The sequence below is a fragment of the Meleagris gallopavo genome, chromosome 26 (genome assembly GCF_905368555.1).
Source record: "Meleagris gallopavo chromosome 26, MGAL_WU_HG_1.1, whole genome shotgun sequence".
Taxonomy (NCBI): domain Eukaryota; kingdom Metazoa; phylum Chordata; class Aves; order Galliformes; family Phasianidae; genus Meleagris; species Meleagris gallopavo.
Window position 1 is genome coordinate 949,449 of NC_139429.1, and position 23,056 is coordinate 972,504.

Below are 23,056 nucleotides of genomic sequence, written 5' to 3' on the forward strand. Positions count from 1 at the left end.
GCAGGATGCTCAGGCATCGTGTGCTGTGACGTGGTTACTCAGGACTACATGAGCACACACAGGTTGGATCAAGATGCTACATAACCCCAGCCTAGCAGCTCAGATTGCATATCTCCCTATCCAAGCAGTCTCTCCTTCAGATATTAATCTCGCTCTCCTTCATCTCTCAGACATGTAGATGGACATGTGGATTATAGACAGACCCAGCTCTGTTGCTTCCAGCCACTCGCTCCAGTTGCTGCAGGAGGCACAGCAATGTTGCACTTCATGTGACAATCTCCCAGAAAACAGCCAGCAGCGATTTTGCAAGTCAGGGTTGAGGTTAATCAGCAGTACATTGTGTGAGGAAGATGTTGTCAGGATAGGAACTGTGAAAAGGGAAGGCTGAGATATTTTGGCAGGGCTGTCCCCCTGCTGCAGGGATATAGGCCAAAGAGACTTTTGGTCATGCTTAGGTCTTTCATCACCCCACAGACAGATCCCAACCCACCAAGCCTGCTCAAGCACACCTGAAGAACATGGTGTGCCAACATTCTGTAAGCAGCTATGCATGACATCACAGCTGGAGATGGTTTCACTGCATATCTGAAGTCACATGAAATGACTCTGTGCCCAAATGCCATTAGTGCTGTCCCTCACGATGACACAAAGCACTTCTCATGAAGATGCTCTACAAGGATGTCCCTGGGACTCCACTGCCAGGCCAGTCCTAAAAGGCAGCCGGAGTTCTCCTGGCCTCAGAATGAGATGAGGCATGCAGCTGCTCAGCCAAGTCCCTCCTTTCTTTTCCTGCCCCTCCAATCTGTCCCAAGGAATTCCCCAACCTCCACTTGATTATCAGCCCAGCCCAAATTCTGCGTAAACTCTGTGTGCTGGCATCAGCCCTTGCCCGCAGGCTGCATCGATGCCACGTCATGCCAGACACGTGGGGACCACATGGCAGGACACAGGCTGAAGTGCCCTCGAGCCAGGATGATACTTAGCCCCCAGACTATCCCTCTCCACATCAAAGCTGCTCTCCTCCACTCACCAGCTCTTTCTCCATAAACCAGCATGTTTGCTGAAGAAGAAAGGACTGGACCTGCTACAGGGGGCACATTGTCAGTGTACGTGCAATAAGAAGTGCCTGTAAGTCACAAGCAGAAAGCGCCTCAGGCAGCATCCCTGGAGCACATGTGATACAATGATGCAGAAAGCACTGAGTTACCGGCGAGGAAGGCAGCAGCAGGTCAGCTCCTGAGCACACACGCTGCTTGGGGCGACAGACTCTGAGGGTGAAGCTTGCCACATAGCTCCGCAGCTGCAGATTCCTGCCTGCTGCCCATCCCACCCCACCTCCGCAGCCTCCCCAGCCAACCTTAGCTCCAGGGCAGCACCAGGCAGACACAGAGCCAAGCCCACAAAAAACCATTGCTCAATGCAACTGTGCAAGTCGCAGCGTATCACATCCCCCGTGGATTGCACAGGGACGGCCGCTGCCTCACCAGAGAAGGCCCTATTTCTAATATCAACCTCTTTTTTTTCTATGCAGCAGAGAGTATTTCAGCTCTGCCCAGCAAACAGAGGACATGTGGAGGAGGACAAGGCGTACAGTCACCACCAGTTCTCCGTCCCGCTGTGTCACCTCCTCCTTCTCTGCCTCCATCATAGGACATGAGGGTGCCAGGTCTGTCCTTTTGCATCAGGCTGAGCTGCCCAGCTTTGCAGTTCCAAAAGGAGAGGAGAGATGAGCATATTTCTCTTTCAAATCAAACAAATAATCACACAGATTTTTGCAACCACATTAAGTTTGGGAGGTCGGAGCACAGCTGGTATATCTCAGCACTGGTTGCTCTAAATCACATTAAACCAAAGACAGTCAATCTTTGTAATCAACAAAGTTATTGTTAACTCTGCAGAACAAACAGCCAGCTCTGCCAAGAGATGAAGGTAGCACAGCAATCCATTCACCTCTCATCCCCCTGCACTGTGTATGGATTTATGTCTTTGCAGCATTGGAAGTACTGCTGATGAAGACTCGCATTTACAAGTGCCCTGATGGCTCTGAAGCATCTCCTTCCTCGTGAACATGGTTCACAAATACACACAATAGCCCCCCCACAGCTGAAATTAGAACGTAAGCTATCAACATCCATCACACAGCCCATGCATCTCCTCTATGCTAACTGCATCTCTCAGAGCAGCAGCAATTAAAAGAGAGGAGAAAGAACTACATAGAAGGGGCTGAAAGTCCCCATAGCAAACAGCCTCTCCTCTTCCCTGAACAGCACTCCACTAATGCAACCCTACAGACTGCAAGCGTCCCCAGGCACCTCCAGCTGGCATCTCCACGAGCATCACCCATAAGCATGAGGTCCGCGCCGTCTGTCCCGTCCCACAGTCAGAAACCACACGTGCCCTACACTCACCTCAGTTTAAACATTCTCAAGGGTGAACTCTTTCAGCTGTTCCAGGGGTGGAGGTCAGAAACAGCCCTGGGAAAAAAAAACTGGGAAGCAAAACTCTGCAGACCATGCTGGACTGAGTGCATTGGAAATACTGCAGCCAGACCAACTGCGTTTCATAACATCTCAGGAACAGTTCTGCTGTTAGTGTTTGGAAGCGGACAAGGAAACAAAGGCAAGGAACAAGTGGATTTTCCCAAGCACAAGAACAGCCCTGAGATTATACCTCCTCCATGCTTCTCAACAGTTTCAGATACCAGGGCTCCCAAAAAGCAGGATGGGCTCAGAGCTCTGCACCATTCAGGCTGCACTGTGAAGCCTCCAGGTGAAGAAGCAACCCCACTGAGGAGAGCAAGAGTTTTCCCCAGAGCGGCCCCAGGAAGCTTTTCTCCTCCAGCTCTGACTTCTAGGAATATTCCCACCAGGGACCACTGTAGCAGTTGGGCCAGACAAGCCTTGGGAAGAGGAGGAAGGTGGGAGTGAGCAGGGGAAGGCAGCCAAAACCATGCTGGGCTGCCCCATCAGCTTCAGTCATCCCCATCCCAGCACCAGGATGGCCAAGGGGAGGATAATGTCATCTACTGACCTCAGATGGGACAGCAAAGGGCTGGCAGGGATAAGCTGGGGGTGCTCAGAGGAAGCCCTGAGTTTGGAAACCTCCACACGGGCTGTGGGGATGGGAGGAGAGAGGCTGAGATGCTCACAGCCTTCGCATCCACCCCATGCGCAGCATCCGGAAGCTATTAAGGAATTACAGCCTCGCTGGCCCTGAGCCTTCCCCGGCAGAAGTGCCTGGGAGCAGATGGTGAAAGGGCTGATTGAATTCGGCTGCTCAGGCCAAGAGGCTGTTAGGAGAGATGCAAATGGAGAAGGGAGTGGGGGTGTCACTCGGCTACTCAGGAGCCAGAAGCCCTTGCCAGGAACTTTGGGAATCCTCCACTGATTGTAATGAGCCCTGGGATGCTGCAGCTTTGGGCTGGGTCACTGCTCCTGAGCCACAGTGTGGGTTGATGAGGCTACCACCCACGGGGCCAGGCTGCAGAACTGAAGTGTGCAAAGAGCAACCTGGTTTAATCTCAGAGCATCCCCGGAGACAGCAGGAAAGCACGGGGCACAGACCCCTGCGCTTCTCTCAGAGGGAACGGGGCTCAGATGATGCTCAGTGGGGAAAAGGCCTGGTGAGAGAGGCACATAGTATGGAAAAAAGAAAAAGCAGGCCAAAAAGCATAAATAAATAAGTCATCCATGGTGCCATTTGAAGGTAAAGTTGGTGCCTGCAGCCAGCAAATACTGACAGAAGATTCCAAATTGCCTGCAGGCAAAGGAAGGGTTTTAAAAACCCTGGGAAGTGGGGGAAGAAAAAGGGATGAATGACCCAAGAAGCAACACAAAGCCAAGCTCTGGGCTCCCTGCCCTGGCAAGTGGCCCCACACCCCCATGCCCTGGGGAACAGGCACTGGCTCCAGGGCCTCGCTGTCTCAAGTCTTTCTTTTTTCCAAGCAAATCTTTCTCTTTTCCAAGCAAGAAACTTCCAACAACTTCCCAGGCTGGCCCCGCTCCCCGAAGTTGGGCAATCACAAAGCTCGTCAGGGCTCTGACGAAGGCACGGGCATGGAGAGCTCCATGACCGTAAGGGGATCTTTTTGGAGCAATCTTTTCCGAGACAAGTCATAAGATTGTTTCTTGCCTGGAATTTGCTCCCACGGCTCCCATCGGCCCCTGATTGCTGAGTCAAGAGATCGCTGGGCTGTGCCCTCCTGATGAGTAAATTAATTGCCTGGGGGGGAGGAGGGCAGGGAGGGGACAGGGAGCACACAGCAATGACTCTCCGGCCCTGCGCACGTCTTGGCAGCGGGCTCTGCTGCTGCTTTGCGATGCATGGAATTAGTCACCCCATCAGCAAGAGCGGTTACACACAGCTGTTTAAAGGCACATTATCCCTATCCATCCCTTTTGCTTTTCTTCTGGATTTTTTTTCCACATTTCCCTTTTTTTGATTTTGTTTCTTTTTTTGAGGATATCCAATGAATGCCTGGGACCAGCAGCTCCCAAAGCAGACACAACCCGGAGATGCCAAGCAGCTTAAACTCACCCAGCCCCGCTTCCCCATCCCTCCTCGCCCTGTTGACGTAACCCATCCCTCTGTCGGGTCACTCTATAGGATCCATATGGCAACGGCTGCTCGGGGTTGAGCCGTTTGAACGCAGGAACACGCGAGAGTCATCCAGCTTGAAGGCAGAACACACGCACGGCCGGGGCCTTTCAAGTCACAAGCTCTCGAGCCAGCTCCAAATCTGGAGCCGCTTAAAGGGATGGAAAACAGCGCCAGTGACTCAGTGCCCCGCTGGGCCACAGCTACCGTGACAGCCCTGAAAGCCCATTGATGACGTTGGAAAGCGAAACTTTCCCAGCCCCACAGCAGCACCAAGCTGCCCAGAAGCAGGGACAGCACAGTGAGGCTTAGCCTGGAATCTCCGCATCCCATCCTGGAGAACACCCCAAGCAATGCCACGGGGATGGAGGAGTTCTTCCCATGTTCAGCTGCAAACCAGGAGGAACTGTACTTGGTGACCTCAGCCAAGCGGTTAGGGGAGGCAAGAGGCTGCATAACAGGCCCTGAGTGTTTTAAAAGAGAAAGCACTTGGGATTGTGTTGGGAAACCGCTTCTCACAATGCTGTGTAAAAAAAGCTTGAGCTTCACGTGCTCCACTGTGGCTTTTTTCAATTTTTTCAGTGGAAAAAGCCAACGGTGCTCAGTTTTTGCTATTACTTCTGATGATGGTTCACATTTTCGGTAAACAATTTCTCAAAACTAAAAGGTAAAAAAAAAAAAAAAAAAAAAAAAAAATCTTGCTGCTCTACAGCTTCCAGAGCATTGACCAAAATGGAGTGGTTTTGCACAAACACACGCAGTCAGCCTATAAAAAAAAAGCTTTCATGTGGGTCAAAAAGCCACATTTTGATTACTGTGATAGATGATGCTAACAGGAAAGAAAAAGCAACACGAAACAAAGCGCTCCCAGTGTCTGGATCCAGTGACCTGTGCCTCAGTTCCCCTACGTTAAACCTTTCCCTGCCCTCTGTTGGTGTCAGAAGTTGGGATCAGTGTCCCTAAGATTTTGGGGCTGAGCACCCAGTGCGTGGTGCAGCGCACAAACAGCAACATCCCACTGGTTTGCTCTTCTCGTGCTCCCCAGCAGCCATCTGAAGAATGCCCTGGAATCGTGTCAAATATTTTAAATGAGATGGGGAGAGAAGGGGCACGGGGTGGGGAGCAGTTCGGGGGGAGCGCTCAGTTTTGACTCAGTGTCTGGCTTCTTTCATCAAACCCACATTCCTAATCATGCCATCACCCTCCGGGAAAGTGCGACAACATACATAATCCATGTGGAGCCAATTTAAAATCCCCTCCATGGAAGAAAATGCATTTCATTCATTAACAAGCTCCGAATGCTTCACCGGGGTGAGGAGCCGGCCTCAGCCATCCCAGCTTACCCATACGGGCAGAGCCACATCCTAAAAGAGAGCAATTCCTCATGAACCCATGCGCAGCGCATGGCTCAGCCCACTGCACACTTGTTGAATTATGTCGGGTCTGTATCCACCTGAGATGGATGGACGTCTCCACTCCTTCTGGCATCGTCACAGGAGAAGTGGAACATCTGGAGCCCTGCCTCACTGAGCTGCACAGCTGAGTGCTTCCTGCAGAAAGCTGCTGCCTTGCTTCGTCAGCCCTAAGCTTCCATCAAGCGTCCCAGGCAAAAAGGAAGCCCTCCACCCAGCATTAAGCTGAAAAGGTGCTTCAGAAGGAATGGGGCTAAAGCTCCAAGCAGGCATTCAGTCCCTGGCCTCTACAGTCATCAACTGGCCACATAGAGCTGCCCACGGGCATCTGCAGGCAGCACAGGCTGTGGGGAAGCCCTCCCCATGCTGCCCAGCACCTGCAGCCATCAAATTCCATCAAACCATGATGCAGCTCTGCATGCACACGGGATCTCTAATATCCCCCAAAGCCTGATATCTCCCAAAAGGAGCGACAAAAAAAAAAAAAAAAAAAAAAGGGCCTTTTCCTCTCTGGGATAGAAAACTGCTCTTTATTCCACGCATGTGCAAGCCACTGTGCTCCAGGATGGTATTTTCCTGGTGGGCATTGCTCCATGGGGAGCAGATGCAGGGCTGAACAGCACAACATCCTGGCTTCTTGCAAATGCGCAGCGAAGCTGGCATGCGGTGCACAAAGGCGCAGAACAGAGGGCACCAGGCAGCAACCGCAGCTCGAGGCGTGCCAAAAAACTGTGCACGATCAGCAAGATCAGGGAGGTGATGGGGAAAACGTATTGCGTGGTCGTGCTCAGACAGACGTCGTCCCAGCGACTTGACGCCGCTCAGGTCACCGAGGACCAAACCGAGGCTCAGACTGCTGCCAGTTGAGGAGAGGGAAAGAAAACAACGCACAAATGTGCAGTTTCATCTCACAGTTCAGACAGGAGGAGCGCTGGGTTTGCTCCCCATGCAGAGCTAAATAAGCCCAAAGTTACTCTGAGTCACCCACTGCATGCAAAAAGAGAACAGCACAATTTTGAGCACTTCTGAACGTGAGCGCCGTGAGCTTTGCTGCCATCCGAACACACGCAGCTTGCAGAAGCTCAGGTTTTGCATGCAAACATTTGCAGTTTGCTAATGTTACAGGCACATGCTCTCAGATCCAGTGGTTCTCTACAGCCTAGATGTGAAGGCGGAGCCCCTGAGTCAAACTGCTGAAACCACCCTGGTCTTTTATTTTATTTTTTAGTTTCTTTTGTCATCTCTCTGGACCCAACATTGAACCACGTATCCCCTCTGGACAGCAGCCGCTCCCTGATTCAAGGAGATATTCATGCAGATAAAGTGTCTTGCAGATTTGCACATTTTCCCATAATTACCACCAGAGCCTGAAGCAGCCACAGGCACAGATCCTGAAAACTGGGGTCCAGACAGAGAACAACTACAGACCAGGGACACAGAGGCAGCCTGCAAGGCACCCAGCCCACAGCAGGGCTGCTATCTCTGCAGCCATCTTCCAATTTTGTCATCAGGAGGAGCAAATTCCACGCAAACCCAATACAGCCACTTCAGCTAAAACGAAAGCCTCCTCAAGGCTCGAGTGCCCCCGCTCCCAAATTCCACTGCACCTGGGAAAAATGTAGAAGCTTGTAGGAGAATCAATAAATATTTATTGTTAAACCAGCAGTATTTTGACTGGAGATGTAAGCATGGCCTGATGCCAGTGTAACCAGAGCCTCTTGGCCAGCACTGCAAACAAATTTTCTTTCTGTATCTAGTTGGGAGATTATAAACTACACAATGAAGGGGAAAAAAAGAAACACAAGGCAGTGAGCAGCTTGGTCACGGAGGAGGAACAAAAGAGCTCAGATGTATAACTATGTCGTGGGTTAAAAAATAAATAAAGGATGCAGGGCCAATTTTTGGCTGTGGGACAGCTGTACCATTTATATCAGCTACAGATCTGTCCCACTGGCTTCTGCAGCAATGAGGCTTTCTCCTGGATCAGAGCATCCTTGCCTTCAGAGGAGCTGTGCTGATTTGGACAAGCTGCAAAGCAGCCCTGAGCTCACAGCCAGCAACTGGACTGGGGGAATATCTGCTGGGATCCCCAACTCCACAGTGCAAAGAATGGGCACTCTTGCTCTCAGCTCAACCAAAGCAGATTGTCCCTGATTTCGTTGTGTCAGTTTGCCCCCTGGCACCTTCCTACCCAGCACAGGTCTTTCCCCGAGCTGAATGTGAGATGCCAGCAGTTTCATGCTTTCCATTCATTCCAAGGATAGCAGTAACACTTGCCTCTCAAAGTCATGCAATTCGCTGCCTCCAGGCAGCTCATGTGCCCATGCAAGTGCCAGCTGGTGGTGCATAAAGGAAAAGAATCCCTTTAATTGTCTAGGACAAATCCACATCAGTTTGTTTTTTTTCCTTCCCCCAGATCCCACCACACTGCAAACAGTCACTCAGCACGGCATCCCTGCACATTTACATCCCTACAGTCTGCTCTTACATCTGCATGCTCTTCAGGTGCCAGAGATGGAGCTGCTCTGACCAAAATACCGCCCTTCCATCTTACCCCCAGCATCCAACTGCCATCTCGAGGTCTAACTGCAGGGTTTGGGCTGCTAGAGGTAAATGGGAGATCTGAGTCTGCAGAGCTCAGAGGCTGCCATGCACTTTCTTTCCCAGCTCTCTTTCACACCCACCCAGAATTCCGGCCCCAGGCAGGGAAAGCAGCACCTTTGAACCCTAAACCTGGACCTGATGCTTCCCCACCTAAGCCACGTGATGGATCAGTCCGCATAGAAGTCCCCAGAGCCATCATCCTGGTAAAATCCAGCATGCCAGGATCCCACCAGAGAGCACAGGCACTGCCTGCCAGCAATCCATCATGGATTCAGGACAGCAGACCGCTTGCCCGTCAGCTCCCTTTGGAGCTTATTCCTGCATGAGACTATGTTATCCCTTCATTTTATAAGGCTCATCAAAGCATAGCACACCATAATTACATGGCAAATTAGAGGCCACTTCGTGTAACTATGCTGTAATTGCACAGTTGTTACATGCTTTGTGGACGGCGTGATGAAAACGCGGAAGGAATGGGGCTCTGCTCCTCTTTCTTGGAAATTCTGCTCTCTGTATCAAAGTTAAAAACACTTTATCCAGGGATGCACTTCAGGGTGTTTATCTCCAAAGGAGGCCGTGAAGGAAGGGTTGCCCTCTTTCCAGCTCTTTTCACGGCTTTGTTCCTCACGCAGACACAAGTTGACACTGAACAAGCTGGTGACAGCCAGGTGCAGCCAGCCCCCTCCCTGCTACGAAACTATCATCCCCCCATCCTAGCTGGATACCACAGCGATGGGCATTTTGGAAGTGCATAGAAAGATAATTGCTCTTTTTCAACGGAAATTCTCACCTCTTACAGCGGCAATCAGCATTGAAAATACTGCAGGAGCCCGAAGCCCTCATTTATCGAGCCTCGCTGTCGGCTGATGATTTGTGCCCGCACAGAACAACCCACTGCCAAAGAGGAGCTCTCACCTTTGCTGTCGGTGCAGAAGCAAAAGCAATCAGGAAGATGCCGGCCAGCATTCTCCGCTGCCCTGAGATCACCGAGACGTCCAGAACAGCAGCTGACCCCGCCGCAAGGACCAGCCCCGTGCGAGTGCTGTGCAGAAGTAACCCATCAAACCCACTTTGCAGAAGAGCCGTCCCCAAGTGAGCTCCTTTCTATTCCTACCAGCTCCCAGACTGACTCCCTTGGGCGGGATGCTGCTGCACACATACATTAAAACCGTGTGGGAATTAACGATGTGTGTTTGGAAACTTGTGCTCTCCAGGATCTCATCGGAAGGCTGTGACAAAAAAACACTCAGGCTTGTAAAGCACTTTGCCCTTTCCCTGCAGCAAGGCACAGCACAGGAGGGAACACACCCGACAGATTTGCTCAAATACGAGCTCCCTCACTTGTGTGCACTAAAAGTGAAAGCAAAGGACAAGAGGAGATAACCCTGGCTCTGGGAAGGGGAAGCTGCGTGCTGCGGGCAGATCCTACGCCCCAACACACTGTGCAGAAGCTGTCTGCTTCCCTGCAGCAGTCGCAGCAGGAGAAACCTCGCTGATCCCAAACACTAAACAGAGGGAAGGGCTCTTGCCAGATCAAACACCACCCCCGGGATGCCACCCACACACAGGCCAGTGGAAATATGTGCCTGTCTCCCAGCTGGCCCTAGGGTACATATGAGAAAAGCCTAAACGGATGGGCCCTGTTGGGATTTTACAGCCCACTCCTATTTCTGTGCTGGGCAGAAGGATGCCCACCACTGAGATGGACCCAGAGGGGAAAGATGAAAGAGGAGAGTGGATGCAAAGCTCAGCACCTCTGCCTGCACATCACACCCTGCCCTGCGGGAAGCCCCGGGGCAGCCGGTCTGCAGCATCCTTAGCAAGAAATGCAGTTATCTCTCAGCACTGGGAGTCCCAATGACACACTGCCAACTTCCAGCAAGGGCTGCAGTGCTGCTTTAAACTGCAACCACAGAGACCAAACAGAGCTCTGCAGACCTGGAGGAAGCAGAGGATTTGCAGAGGGCAGCGTTTACCAGTTGCAAAGTTCAGTTCCCAGTAGGGCTGATTTGTACCTGGTTTGGGTTCTTCCCTCAGTGGATGAGCTCCGAAATATCCATGATAATAAGGCTGGTAAATTAAGTCTGCTAACCCATTGGTGGATCGGATATATATCTGCAACTAAAACTACGTTATTATACACTTTTTCATAGCATTACAATGAACACCGCCTCCCCTCCCACAGCTTGCATACGAAAGGAGAAGACCACTATGGGGTACTTTGGCTCCTGACCTCATCACCCTCAGAAGTTCTGGCTGAAAAGAGCAGGGAATTTGGCTTTGGACACCCTGTAGAACTTCACATCCCTTTCGAGTTATTTTTAAACCCTTTGGACACGCTGCAAATCCCATCCCACTTTTGCACTCCGAGGCTGCTGCACGTGTGGCTCAGAGCAGGCTTTTGTTTTGGGGAAAAAGGGGAAAGCTGCACACAGCCAATGCATCTCTGCAGCTTTACAGGGCACCGAGCACCTGGCACATGAAATACTTTGCACAACTGAAAACCTGTGCCTGCAACGGCTCTCTCTGCATAAGATTAACCCTAAGGACACTGTAGAGCAAACCCGCTTTACTGCCTTGCTAGCACATAAAGGGATGAGTGGCTCAATTCAACCAGGCTATACCCATTTCAAAGGGCAAGGAGCCACATTTGATGGCAGGTTCCACAAGAAGATACCGAGGGCTGAGCAAGCAGGACCTCAGCAGCAGTCTGAAATAGACTGGAGCAGAGAAAGCGTGGTGTTCCCTATTTGGGGCATCGCTGGATGCCTGAAACAGAAGGCAGCAGCATCTGTACTCCCTCTCTCATCATCAGTCCCAAGCACACAAGAAAGCTTCAGCGTTCTCTAAAAAGTTGCAGGGGAAATGAGGTTAAGCCAGCTAATTGACAACATTGACCTTTCTGGCTCAGTGTTAGCACAGCCACCAAAACAGAAGCGACTGCAGCTGAAGCCGACAGGGAGTCAGCTCTTTTTTACCTTTTTGGTTTGTGTTTCTCAGCGCTCTTCCTGCCAAAGTTTAAACTTTGGGTCAACGCTAAAAATTGCTTGCTGACATAAGCTGCAAAAGAGCTTTAATAGAGCATTTTAAAGAAAATGAACTGAAGGCAGCACGAAACAACACGTCCTCACTTGAGGCAAAAGGCAGCTCCATTGATCCGCTGCTCAAACACCTGAACTACAAAGACACCTCAGTACCTGCTGCCACCCATTCCAGGAGATGTTTAAATTTAAACAGATATTTGGTCTGATTGGAAGACAAACAAACCCTCCCAGCCCCGTGCCCATGAACCAGGTGTTCTTTCCCATCCCATCTGCTTCCTCTGCAAGCAACAAGACGGCAGTCGTGACATGAAATGTACAGACAAGCCTTGGGTAAATGTTCTTTTAATCAGAGCTGTAGGAAATGGGCACAAACAGATCCTCAGCTCCACCGACGCCTCTCAGTTAACCTGCTTAAGTGCTTTGGAAATTGTTCTCAGCATCCCCATCGCAACTGGAAGCCCTTCAGAGCCCACACAACAAAGCCAGGCTCAGCCTCGCTAGGAGCACTAAAACAGCTGTGACCGCTAACTGGGTCCTCCGTGGATCACACAGGTCTCCCCACACACCAGGCTCCCTGCAGACAAGGGGGACAGACTCCCACACAGACACCCTCCTTGATTGGGAGCGCTGAGTACCAATTGGTTCCCACCCACATCCCAAATCCCATCACCTGGCGGTGCAGAGCCCCCGCCTGGGATTCCCAGAAACTTGTGGAATAGCAAAGAAACACACAGCTCTGATTCGATTTCCCTCGGTGCACACAATCCAGCAACATCCTCTTCGGCACAGCGGGAATATTTTGGGGAGAAAGGAAGCAATGGGACTGCGCTTAACCCTCCCTTGTAACCAGAAGGCATTACTGTGTCCCTGCAGCCTCTGCACCAGTAGCGCCCGGCTCGGCAGCGTTGTGAGACCAGCGCTCCTTACGGAAAACGCTCAACTACCAGCTCTGTACAGCCGGCACCAAAACTTAGCGCTAGGAGAATTAAACAAAAAAGCGAAAAGAAAAAGCGCGCCTAGCACGGTGACACGCTGCTCCGTGCCCGGAGAGCTCCAGCACCCGTCCTCCCCGCATTTCTTCAGGGAGGAAAAAAAAAAACTAAGGAAAGCAGAGTCGCGGGCTCTCCCGATGCAGAGGCGGTGCCGGGCCGCCTCGCTCCCGCTCCCGATCCCGGCCGCGCTCGGACCACGCAGGGCCACGGGGAGGGGGGGATCCGCCCCACGGCCCGAGCTGCGGCCCCGCCTCGCCCACTCGCGGCCGGGAGCTGCCCCGATCCCACGGCTCGCATCCCGCCCCGTGCCGCCCCGCAGCGCTGCCGGCGGCGAGAGGAGCGCGGGGTGCGGCGGTCGCCGTGCAGGGCGGGCAGGGGAAGTCTTCAGAGAGCTCCGAAGCCAACTTCGCCTTTGCCCCGCCGGGCAGAGCCGGGGGCGGCCCCCCCGCACCTCGCCCTTCCCACAGGACCCCCCAGAGACCGCGTACACCCCCAAACCGCCACCCTCGAGGAAGCGAGAAGGGATTCCCCGCGACTCGGGCGGCTCACCGGGGGACGGGAAGAGATCGATGTCCACCTTCTCCGTCTTAATGATAGTCAGGGTGGGCTTCAGGTCCACCGCCGCCTTCATGGCTGAGGCCGGAGCGAGAAGACCGGGAACGAGAGCTGGGGGGCGGCTGCTGCGCCGGGGCAGCGGCGGCCGAGCGCCTTCCTCCTCCTCTTCCTCCTCCTTCCTTCCTCGCTCTCTCCCTTCTCCTTCCGCGCTCCTTCTCTGCCGCTCCGCTCCGCCTCGCCCCCCCCGCCGCCGCCGCCGCCCGGCCGGGCTGAGCCGAGGGGAGGGCGCTGGGGCGGCAGTGACAGCGGCGGGGAGGGACCCGAATGCCCCCGCCCCGGAGGCGGCCCCGGGCCCGGCGCTGCGGGGAGCGGAGCCGGAGCCGCCTCGGGGGGCTTTGAGCTGCGCGTTGCGGCACCGCGCGTCCCGTTTCCACGCGGGGAAAAAGATCTCGAGGCGTTATTTTCTCCCTATCGATGCCCTGAGATGCGCGCAGCGCGGAGCCCTGGCTGCCCACGGGTGATCGCGACGCGCTGAGTGCCAGCCCGGGGTGTGCGGCACGCTCGTGTGCCAGCAAAGAGGGCTAGTTCAGGTGGGATTTGTGCAGGTGGGAGTGCAAACGGGTTTGGGAACGGATAGAAAGATGCAAGGTGAGTACTGTGCCAGCATGTTGTGAGCTTAACAGAAGAATATCGGTTTTCACATAAAATACGTTTTATTATATTTGGGTAGCAAGAACTTCAGACCACAAACGGCAGAGCAGAAAGGAGATTATGACTCACAGATGTCAATTTACCGGTACAAGTGTAAAAAAAAAAAAAAATTAGCAACCAGCTTTTGTGGTTCTCTATCTCAGAAAGTCTCAGCAGTTGGTGACACGCTGGCAGGGACGCAGCAAAGCTGGGCCCCGGGGCTGCAATGGGGCGAGGGGTGAGTTTGGGGCTGCTCACCCCAGGATGAAAAGCAGGGCACACACACACATGTACAACAGGAACCCCCAGCGTGCTTCAGCTGCAGATGCAAATGTTAGAGCTCAGAAGTGTTTCTAGCTGCTTCAGCACTGCCTATCTCATTCACCCAAGGTGTATTTATAGAAGAAATGTCTGTGGAAATAAAAGAAGCTGTGAGGTGCCGGGGCCAGAATTGCAGAGCTTGATGCTCGCTCACACAACAGCTGTTTAACCGAGGCAGACAGCTCAGGCTGTTTGAACACCAGCAAAGCACGGCAGGCAGTGAGATGTGCCTGAAAGCTCAGCCTGGGTGCCTCACATTTGTATTTCCAGTTCACTCTCCACTTACAAGTTCAATTCCTCACTTTTACAGAAAACCTATACTGGTGATTCACCAGCACCCTGTGACCAGAGAAGATGCAGCACCCAGTCAACCTCCTGATTTCTGCATGCTTTTTCAAGCTCTGAGCAGTGCTGGGTGCTGCAGGCAGGGCACGAGAGCTGAGCACCCTCATTTGCAACAAACCACACATATCTGAGAGGGTGGCTGCAAGAATAAAACTTGGTCCTTATTGCACCCCCCTGCACAGGATGAAAGACTTGTACCTGTCCTGCCTTGGTGTGTTTATCCCCTTATACAATGGATAGTAATGATTGAAGGAAGAAACAGTAGAGAGGAGCCAAAGAAAGGCTGGCTGCAATGCACAGTGGGCAGCAGGGAGAGGCTGGGAGAGCGCATGTGTGCTTCTGTGGGGGGAGCAGCCCCACAGCTGGCTGCAGCCTCCTGGCCAAGGTGAAGCCATCAGAAAGCACCTGCGGCCCCTATGGCCCCACTGTTCCCCCTCTAGTGCTTGAGAACCCGCGGTGCTCAGGCTGAGTGCAGCCTCCTGCAGCAAACCACAATCCCCAGGCTGAAAGAGCAGGCACGCAGCGAGGCCGTGGTGCTGTGCGTAAGTGAGAGCTGATGGGGACGAGCTGCTGACACCATGCAGAAGGCTCCCACGAGCGGGGATGCTCCTGGATGCAGCAGAGGAGCTGCTGCTGGGATGAAAAAGCTGAGCAGAGAAGGCATCAGCTGCCTCTCAGGTGTCTGGGCTTTAGCCCTGCTCCCGTGGGCTGGTACATTTGGCTTGGCCTCTCCTGCGAGCATTACAGACTGGCTGAAGTCCAGCGCACCTGTATTGAGGCTCCCTCTCTTCTGGACCAGTACAAAGGCTCTAATAAAGATTGTTCTTGCAGCTTGTGTGATTTTTATCAGAGAAGATGCACACACTCTTGGCATGCCGTCTCAGTGCTGATCCTGCAGAGCTGATGACATGAAGCCACAGCTTGGTGTTGCATGGCTGTGGGGGGCTCTGAGCACCCACAAACTCCTGTTTTGATTTGCAGGACAATGAGGAGTGCTTCCAGGACCCCAGCACTGGGGCAACAAACCTCAAAGCAGAAGGAAGGTGGGAGAAAAGAAGAGAGAGGCTGTGGACAGAAATTTCCTCCCAGGGCAGCTGAATCTCTCCTTCAAACTCGACTCCATCCTAGCGACTGCCTTAATTTGTGTTCACTTCAGAGCCTGCAACATGAAAGCCCTGGCTCTGAACTCCAGCTGAGCCGCTCAATAGCTCAGTGTTCACAGAAGGCATGGAAGGAATCCATTGATTAGTTTCTTCAGCTGGGATGTGACCATTTGGAGTCCAAGACCTGCCAAACATGACTTTGCCTCAGCAACTGGTTCCTATTTGCTGCTTACAGGCTTCAGAAAAATCTTTCCTCTTCAACATCCAAGACTCACCCTCCTTTTCCATTCTGTTGCTCTTCAACATTAATATCTGTTCATCTTCTCCCCTGTTGAGGGAGGATGCTGGGCTGTGGACAACAGCACTCCTGCCATTAATACAGTCAAAAGATTTTGCTGTCGATCGGAGATAACCATCTGCCCTCCCTCCACAATGCAGCCCGATTGTTTTTCAACAGTTTGGAACAAAGAAAGGACAGGCAATAATGCCACATTGTTCCAGGGATGCTGACTAACCTTGGTTTAAATGAATAATAATTATTATTCATTTAGAGTTGAGGAAAGGTATGAGGACACCAGAGACCTTCTGCAGTGTGGACACAAGCTCTCCCGAGCTGGGGCCGGCCCTTTCCATTAGCAGGGCCAGATCCACTCCTGCTGAGTCTTTGCAAACTGGCAGCTGTGGGCTCTCCTCCAGATGTTGTGTCTGGGAAGGCTCCTTGGGTTTGCCCACCTCCTTGCTGCTGCCCTGGGAGCCTCTACTGCTGGGTGAGCAAAGGTGCTTTCCTAGCCCCAAAACACTGCCAGCTTTGGGGTGAACACAGCGGCTACGTAAGAACGCAGAGCCACACCACCCAGCTGTTATGGACAGGAAATGAAGAACACCATAACCAATTAAAACTGCAGGGGGATATTTATGGCAGAATGTAATTAGCCAAATTGGAGCCTTCCCCAAAACTACCATGGGATTTTTAATGACTTCGAGCGGTCAGAGCCTCGGTTTGATGCTTTGTCAGGCAAACAATAACCAGAGGGCAGGAGACAAAAATCGGGAGCAAAGAGGAAGAAAGAAAAAAGTGTTATGCAATTCCAGGGAGAAACGGAGACATGAAAGGACTTACGGCAAAGGGTCATTGTTGGAAAGAGCAGCAGCCACCACTCCAAGAAAGGAAAGAGCAGGGAGGTGGCTCTGGGCGTGGAGGTGGCCCACTGCAATGAGAGGAAGGAGCAAGCAGCTGCCATGACTTTTCCCCAGGGAGATACCTTTCCTGGAATTTAAAATTATATGAGAAATTCTTTCAATCGCCATAATAGCTGGGAAGCATTTGAGCGAGTTGCTATATGCTGGTAAAGAGAGGCTGGGTTAGTAGTCCTGATGACAGCAGCCTCCCCCTGTTGGCTAAGCAGCCGGCACGCAAATAGAGCCCGTTAACCAGCACGTGTTGTGTGCCCTGCAATGCTGGCTGGGAAGGCTCTCACATCTCATGTGTGTGGGCAGGAGACGGTGACCATCATGAAACGCTGGCTGCTCTGTGGCCCAGATGGCTGCAGCCCCCGGGGTCCCATGGCTGCTCCAAGCCCAGAGTCACGCAGGGTTCCCGTCCTCCGCACCACCTGCCCTAAAAGCAACTTTCTGTTCGTGCCGCAGAGCTGCAGAATTCAGTCCTCAGCTCAGCCCAGAGCAGCCCAGACGCTGCCACAATAACGTCCTCTGATTGCCCTCCGGGTGCGAGTGGAGGAAGCCGCCTCCGAGCCTCCTCGGCTCCTGCTCTCATTAGCTTCCCAGCGGAGATGGCTCACAAAAGCATCTTTGTGGCCAGCGCGGCGGCAGGAACCCAGCGCAGAGCCCCACAGCACAGCGCTGGTCAGCGCACCCTGGGTACCTCAATCAGCGCTCTCACAAGCTGCTTGAGCATCTTCGAGTGTCTCCTGCTATTGGCTTGCCAGCGATCCCATGCTGCTTCATAACCTGATTAGCTGATGTGAGCTGGAGCGATGTAATTCTGCCTTGAATTTCGTTGGTGGGGGTGCTGTCACTCACTCGTTGCCTTGCTGGAAGAGCTGGCTGGATGGAAAATCCTCGTAAGCTGTTCTGCAGTGCTGTTTGCTCTCTGTACATTTTCCCTTTCCTCCCCAAGTGACAGCACTGAGTTTTTGGTAAACGGGACCTGATGTTTTTGCTGTTTAACTCGTGATACTCACAGTTACCCCCAGCACGCACGACTAAAGCACATCAAACCTCATTTGTTGGACCTCTCGTCTTCGGTCAGAGCTCAGGCAGTCTCCTCCACAACAGAAGTAAATGGCTGAGACTTAAGGAACAAATCTCTGATCACTTCATATTCACTGATCTCCAGCAGCAGAGGTTACTGAACCCATTTTGGCTGGTCCCTGAAATCCCCATCCCTGGGAAACAGGTGAGGTATCACAAAGGAAAAGCAATGGGATTATCACTAATTCCCCAGTGAAGCCAATCTGGACAGCTGGATGCTATTCACCAACATTTCTGTGTTCATTCAATGTTTCAGAAACAACAACAAAAGCCAAAACTTCAAGAAATATCAAGCAACAGCTGCATTTTGTTTTCATGGAGGTGCCAGGAGCCTCAAAAGCACCTCTCAAGGACCAGCCATGCAGCGCCAACCCCCAGGGTACAAATTCAGAGCCTGAGAAATGGCAGCCACCAGGAAAACACGCCTGCACACAGATGGTTGGAAGTGGTCAGCACAGGGGAGTCAAACACTGGAGTGCAGTGACCCTCAGGTTAACTCTGTGGCCAGGACAGAGAGGCTCAGGAGATGGGAGTTTAATTCCTGGTCAATATTTCCACATGACCTCTTACAAACTTCTGTGCCTCCATCTCCCTTGTTTAACGGAAGGATGCTTTCTCACTTCACAAAGGGACCATGACAGGGTCAAACCATGGAGAGATTGGAGGAGACAACTCAGGGCAGACCAGGATTCCCATCTCCTGGTGTGCAGGATTCTGGGACTTACAGACACCATGTCCACGATAGACAGGGTCTCTGCAACCCAAACAAACGTCCCACCTCAATCACAACAGGTGCTTATGCAAAATCTCTAGAGATCACTCAGAGATGGGCACAATTTGCCTATGTACACCATGCTTGCAGCACATGTTTATGGGGAATTATGGGATGGAGCTCCCAGCAATCAAACCCTGGAGCTGCCCACCCAGATACGGCGCTGGCAGGGACGCTTCTTGGGTGAAGGATTCTCCCATATGAGTGTTTCAAAGAGGAAAACCCTCGCCGTGCGTTGGAAACCTCCTCGCTCCCAATTGTCTCAACTTGGCAGCCGGGCCTGATAGTGAATGAACGACAGAGAAATATTCCGCTCTACACGTGTTTGGGTTTTTCGGGTGGTTTTCTTGGACAGCGATCCTGGCTCTACAACAATGCCCGTCTTGTTCTGCCCCGCGCTACAGAGCAGGCTTGAATAGATCTGTCTAAAATTATAAGCGGGCAGCCCCTGGGCTCTGCGAGATCACAGGCCACATGCTGGGGTTGAACAAAGGCTCTGCTATTTCCTAACAATTAGCCCAGCTAAAAGGACATCTATCTCCTTCTATTAGAGCCACCACGTGCCTCCCAGTCAGTCCATTGTGAAGCTAATTAAATAACACGCCTCTCTCCCCATGAGGGTCTCCTGATTAGCTCGCCTCAGCCCTAAATCCTCACTGGTGTAAATGGGCAAGAGACAGCTGGTCGGTAGGAGCCTGCGACTCCGAGCATCGTCACTCATTATGTAGCTATCATCATCACCAGTTATTTCGGTTTTTTAATTATCTCCTGAAAGCTGTTGAATGGAGATGGAGAGATAGAGGGGGTTCGGCCCACTAACCGGCTCTTTCCCTCCATACTTGCCCCCTGCTTGCAGCACAAGTTGTGCAAATAGCTGATTTATTTGTGTTTTTTCTGGCTTGCTGGTAGCCAGAGGAAAAAAAAAAAAAGGAGACATAAATATTTTTTCTAAATACGTTCTATGTTAAAGCAAACCATTTTCTTTTTCCACACGTTCTTCATTGGGCTAACATAGCAAAAAGAAAGCAAGCAGGAAAAATCATGTGTTGCTCAACCTGAGCTTCAGCTTTTCGTTTTTGTACTGCTCAAGTACATTTAAACAAAAACATCAAAAATAACCTCTCAACAAACCCTCTTTGCACTCAGTTCAGCTCTCCAAGGAGGCTCCTGTGGCAGGGGTAGGGCTCAGGTGCAGATGAGCTGAAACGCATTTGTATTTTTAGCTGGGGAGCACAATCCATGTTTTAGCAACATTGAGATGAAACAAAAGATGCTTCTGTGTTGTAACACGGCGCTTGGAGTTTCCCCCAAGTCTGAAAATTCATTCTGATTACTCAGAAAAAAAATCACTCAGGCATCACCATCAAACATCCCAGGAGCTGAATGAAGTTCCCTTGGTGTTCAAGGGAAGCAGGGCCATCAGCACCCATCCCTTGTCCTCGTGATGTCAGCTTGAGTCCATGGGGTTAACGCTGCTCTTTGCAAAGCCCAACTGCACCTGCTCCAGCAAGCAGCTTCTCTCCTCATCTCTCCATCCCAGTTCTTCAGGGGCAGCTAGGTTTGCAGCACCATGAGCACACAGCCTCACACAACGGCACAAAACTGCTAAATCACTCCAGATGTTCAACACCTTCCCCTCACCGCTTCCCACACGCTCCCCAGACCCGGAAGAAATACAACATCCCTCTGCCAAGTCTACAGTCAGCAATAGTTGCAAATATTACCTTTACCTCCTTTAAATCATTATTTTCCACCCTTGGCTATTTAAATCATTATTTTCACACCGAGAACATGGCTGGAAAACTGGAATGTGGGTCAGAAGACTAATGAGCTGATTTCCTGTGGACCTTCGGCTCCAGGACTGCAACAGCTGGACCTGCTGCTCCAGCCAGAGCTAGTTCCACCCAAGGAAAACAGAAAGACCCCCAGCCTCAGCTCTGGTCATGGGGAGGCAGTGGGAGGAAGGGCACGGAGGAGGAGACAGATCTTGGTTTTGTTCTGATGGGAACAAGAGGAGCTGACTTGAAGCTCGCTCCTGTTTTCCAAGCCCACGAGCTGCCCTTGCTGCTCACAGCAATGCTGGGCAGGAGCCTCCGCTGGAGCCTGGGTGGGAAAGTGCTGGGAAGCCTTAGAAGTGCATCAGAGCTTGCCAGGAAATATATTAATTAGCTCGTATGTGTGTGTGCACATCCATAGAGTTTTATTGTAAAAAGCACAGGGAGAAACTCGTTGCTGTCAGAACTATATTCCCCCTATGCTCAGGCAGTGCAAACATTTTTCATCAAATAATCAAATTTTACAAGGCTACATGAACAGAGCCAGGTAAATTGTCATTCAAAGATGCTACATGACTTGCTTGAAGGCCTACCAGGGGCAAGTCCCAGAGTGAAGCCCAAAGCACAGCTTATGTGTAACCTACGAGTACAACACACAGCCTTCCAGTCACACTTTCAAACCCAAACAGGCAGGTCTGACTGCTTCACTCATCACAGATGTACAGAAAAGGGCAAAAGCCCCCCCCAAAAAGCTTCTGTGTTAACTGCCTGCCTCCCCTCACCCAGCTAGTGCCCTTTATCCCAAGGGGACAGGAATGGCTCTGCAAGCCACTTGATTAATAAGAACCCAGGGGGGAAAAAATCGTTTATATAACCTCGTCTTCTCTAAACTTCCTAAGTGCTGTAGAAAGTGGCTGCCCTGGAAACCCAAACTAGAAATGAAAAATATTATCTCTTCCATTTATAAACATCTCCAGTGCTAATGAAGTGAGGAAGTGCAGCACCGGGGAGGGGAGCGTCAAGATGCACTTGGCAGGTGTGGGAGAGCCCCACGAAAACCATTTTGTCTCAGGTGGGTGAGGAGGGGAAAGTCTTCCTGCCACCGTCTGCTGCTAACTGCAGCCTGCAAGGCCCCAGGGAAGGATGTCAGAGGACTGATGGTTATGGAAGGATCTGCTACACCAAACACAGAGACAGACAGAGAGCCTTACTAGGTGTAAATGTGGGGGAAAGGAAGATAGGGTGATGTGCAACGAGACAGGAGCAGATTGATGAATCCTAAAAACAGCAGTTTCTATGGCTTGAAGCTGTAGCTCAGATGAAGCTATAGCTTGGATGAAGCATTACAACCTGACAGATGGAAAGGAGAGCACAAGAATCCCTTTGCAGAAACTTTATGGCTCAAACTGGGATGCTTCCGTATGCCAACAGAGCTGATTGAACCGTTTTGCTAAGTAATTCCTAGGAGTGATCCAGGTTGACCTCTTGGGTTCAACCACCCTCAGCCCTGCAGCCCCTCAGGTCTGAATCTGAGAGCAAAGGAAGCATTCTGCAGAACAGCTCAACGTATTTCCCCATTTTCTTTCTATGTTGGCATTTCCCACGGAGATTTGTTTTTGCACCAACACAGGCAGCAGCAGAAAAAGCTGAGCTTTGCCTGGAAATGTTTGGTTTTTGCTTTGACAAAATATTGATGATTTCTGCAGAACAATCCATCACTTTTTGCAGTTACAAATGAATAGAAGAAAGTCAAAAAGCAGTATTTCATCTAGGTAGGGATTGAGCTGACACCTAGCTTGGAATTCAACACAAGAGTAAGGCAAAGCAGGCTACCAGGCTGCCTCGTTATCTTGTCACTTTGATTACTGTGAAGCAATGGAAGCTGCTACTACTTTCATGTAGTAGCTGTTTGCCTGGATAGAAACACAACAGGAGCTGCTAGACAAAGGGAGCATCTGGTCTGGTAGGGCTGGGCAGATGTAAAGCAGGGAAGAGAAGATTTTGTTGTCCCTGGAGATGTCTCACAGCACACAGGTACCCCAGGCTCACAGCATGGTGAAGAACTGGACCAGGGCAGGACTAAGATGCCAGTTTTATTTCTATCACTACTTTCCATACTTATTCATGCCCCTTTAGCCTGCAGAAGTAGGCTGAAATGCCCCAAGCACAGGCTCTTCCACAAGATGCCTGGAACTGACTAAATTAGAAGTTTTCCATGAGCAAGCTCCCTTGGGGCAAATCCTTCTTTTTTTCCTATTTTACCTCAACACTGACATCAGTCTGGCCAAAATGAGTGCCCTCTGCACCTCGTGAACTTGGGATATGGAGAGTGAATCATACGAACTGGAGAGAAAAACATTTCAGTCTCCTGAAAAACCTTCACCGATAAGAAGTAGTTTGGGCCACTACTTCCTAAAATCACGTCTCCACTTTGGTGGAGCAATTTATTCTGCTCCATTGCACTCGTGCTACGGAAAGCACAAATAACTAGAAGTGTTTTTGCCATGTACTGCTGCTCACACAACATATGCCATGTCAGCGGCCTCGTTTCCCTTTCCAGGAAGGGAAGTCATGTC

The 23,056-nt window shown here is 51.5% G+C and overlaps 1 protein-coding gene across 5 annotated transcripts in view; it reads right to left on the minus strand.

Moving 5' to 3' along the window:
* The window catches only part of ETS1 (ETS proto-oncogene 1, transcription factor), a 69,884-nt gene that overhangs the window by 30,527 nt on the left and 16,301 nt on the right, over positions 1-23,056 (minus strand). Inside the window, exon 1 of one of the 5 annotated variants that reach the window (XM_010723580.4) lies at positions 13,198-13,334. The exons of the other annotated variants lie outside the window; for them this stretch is intronic. Coding sequence (XP_010721882.1) covers positions 13,198-13,279 — 82 coding nt within the window. The 5' untranslated portion in view covers positions 13,280-13,334. Of the gene's footprint in view, positions 1-13,197; positions 13,335-23,056 lie in introns of those variants that run through there. 5 annotated transcript variants of the gene reach the window in all.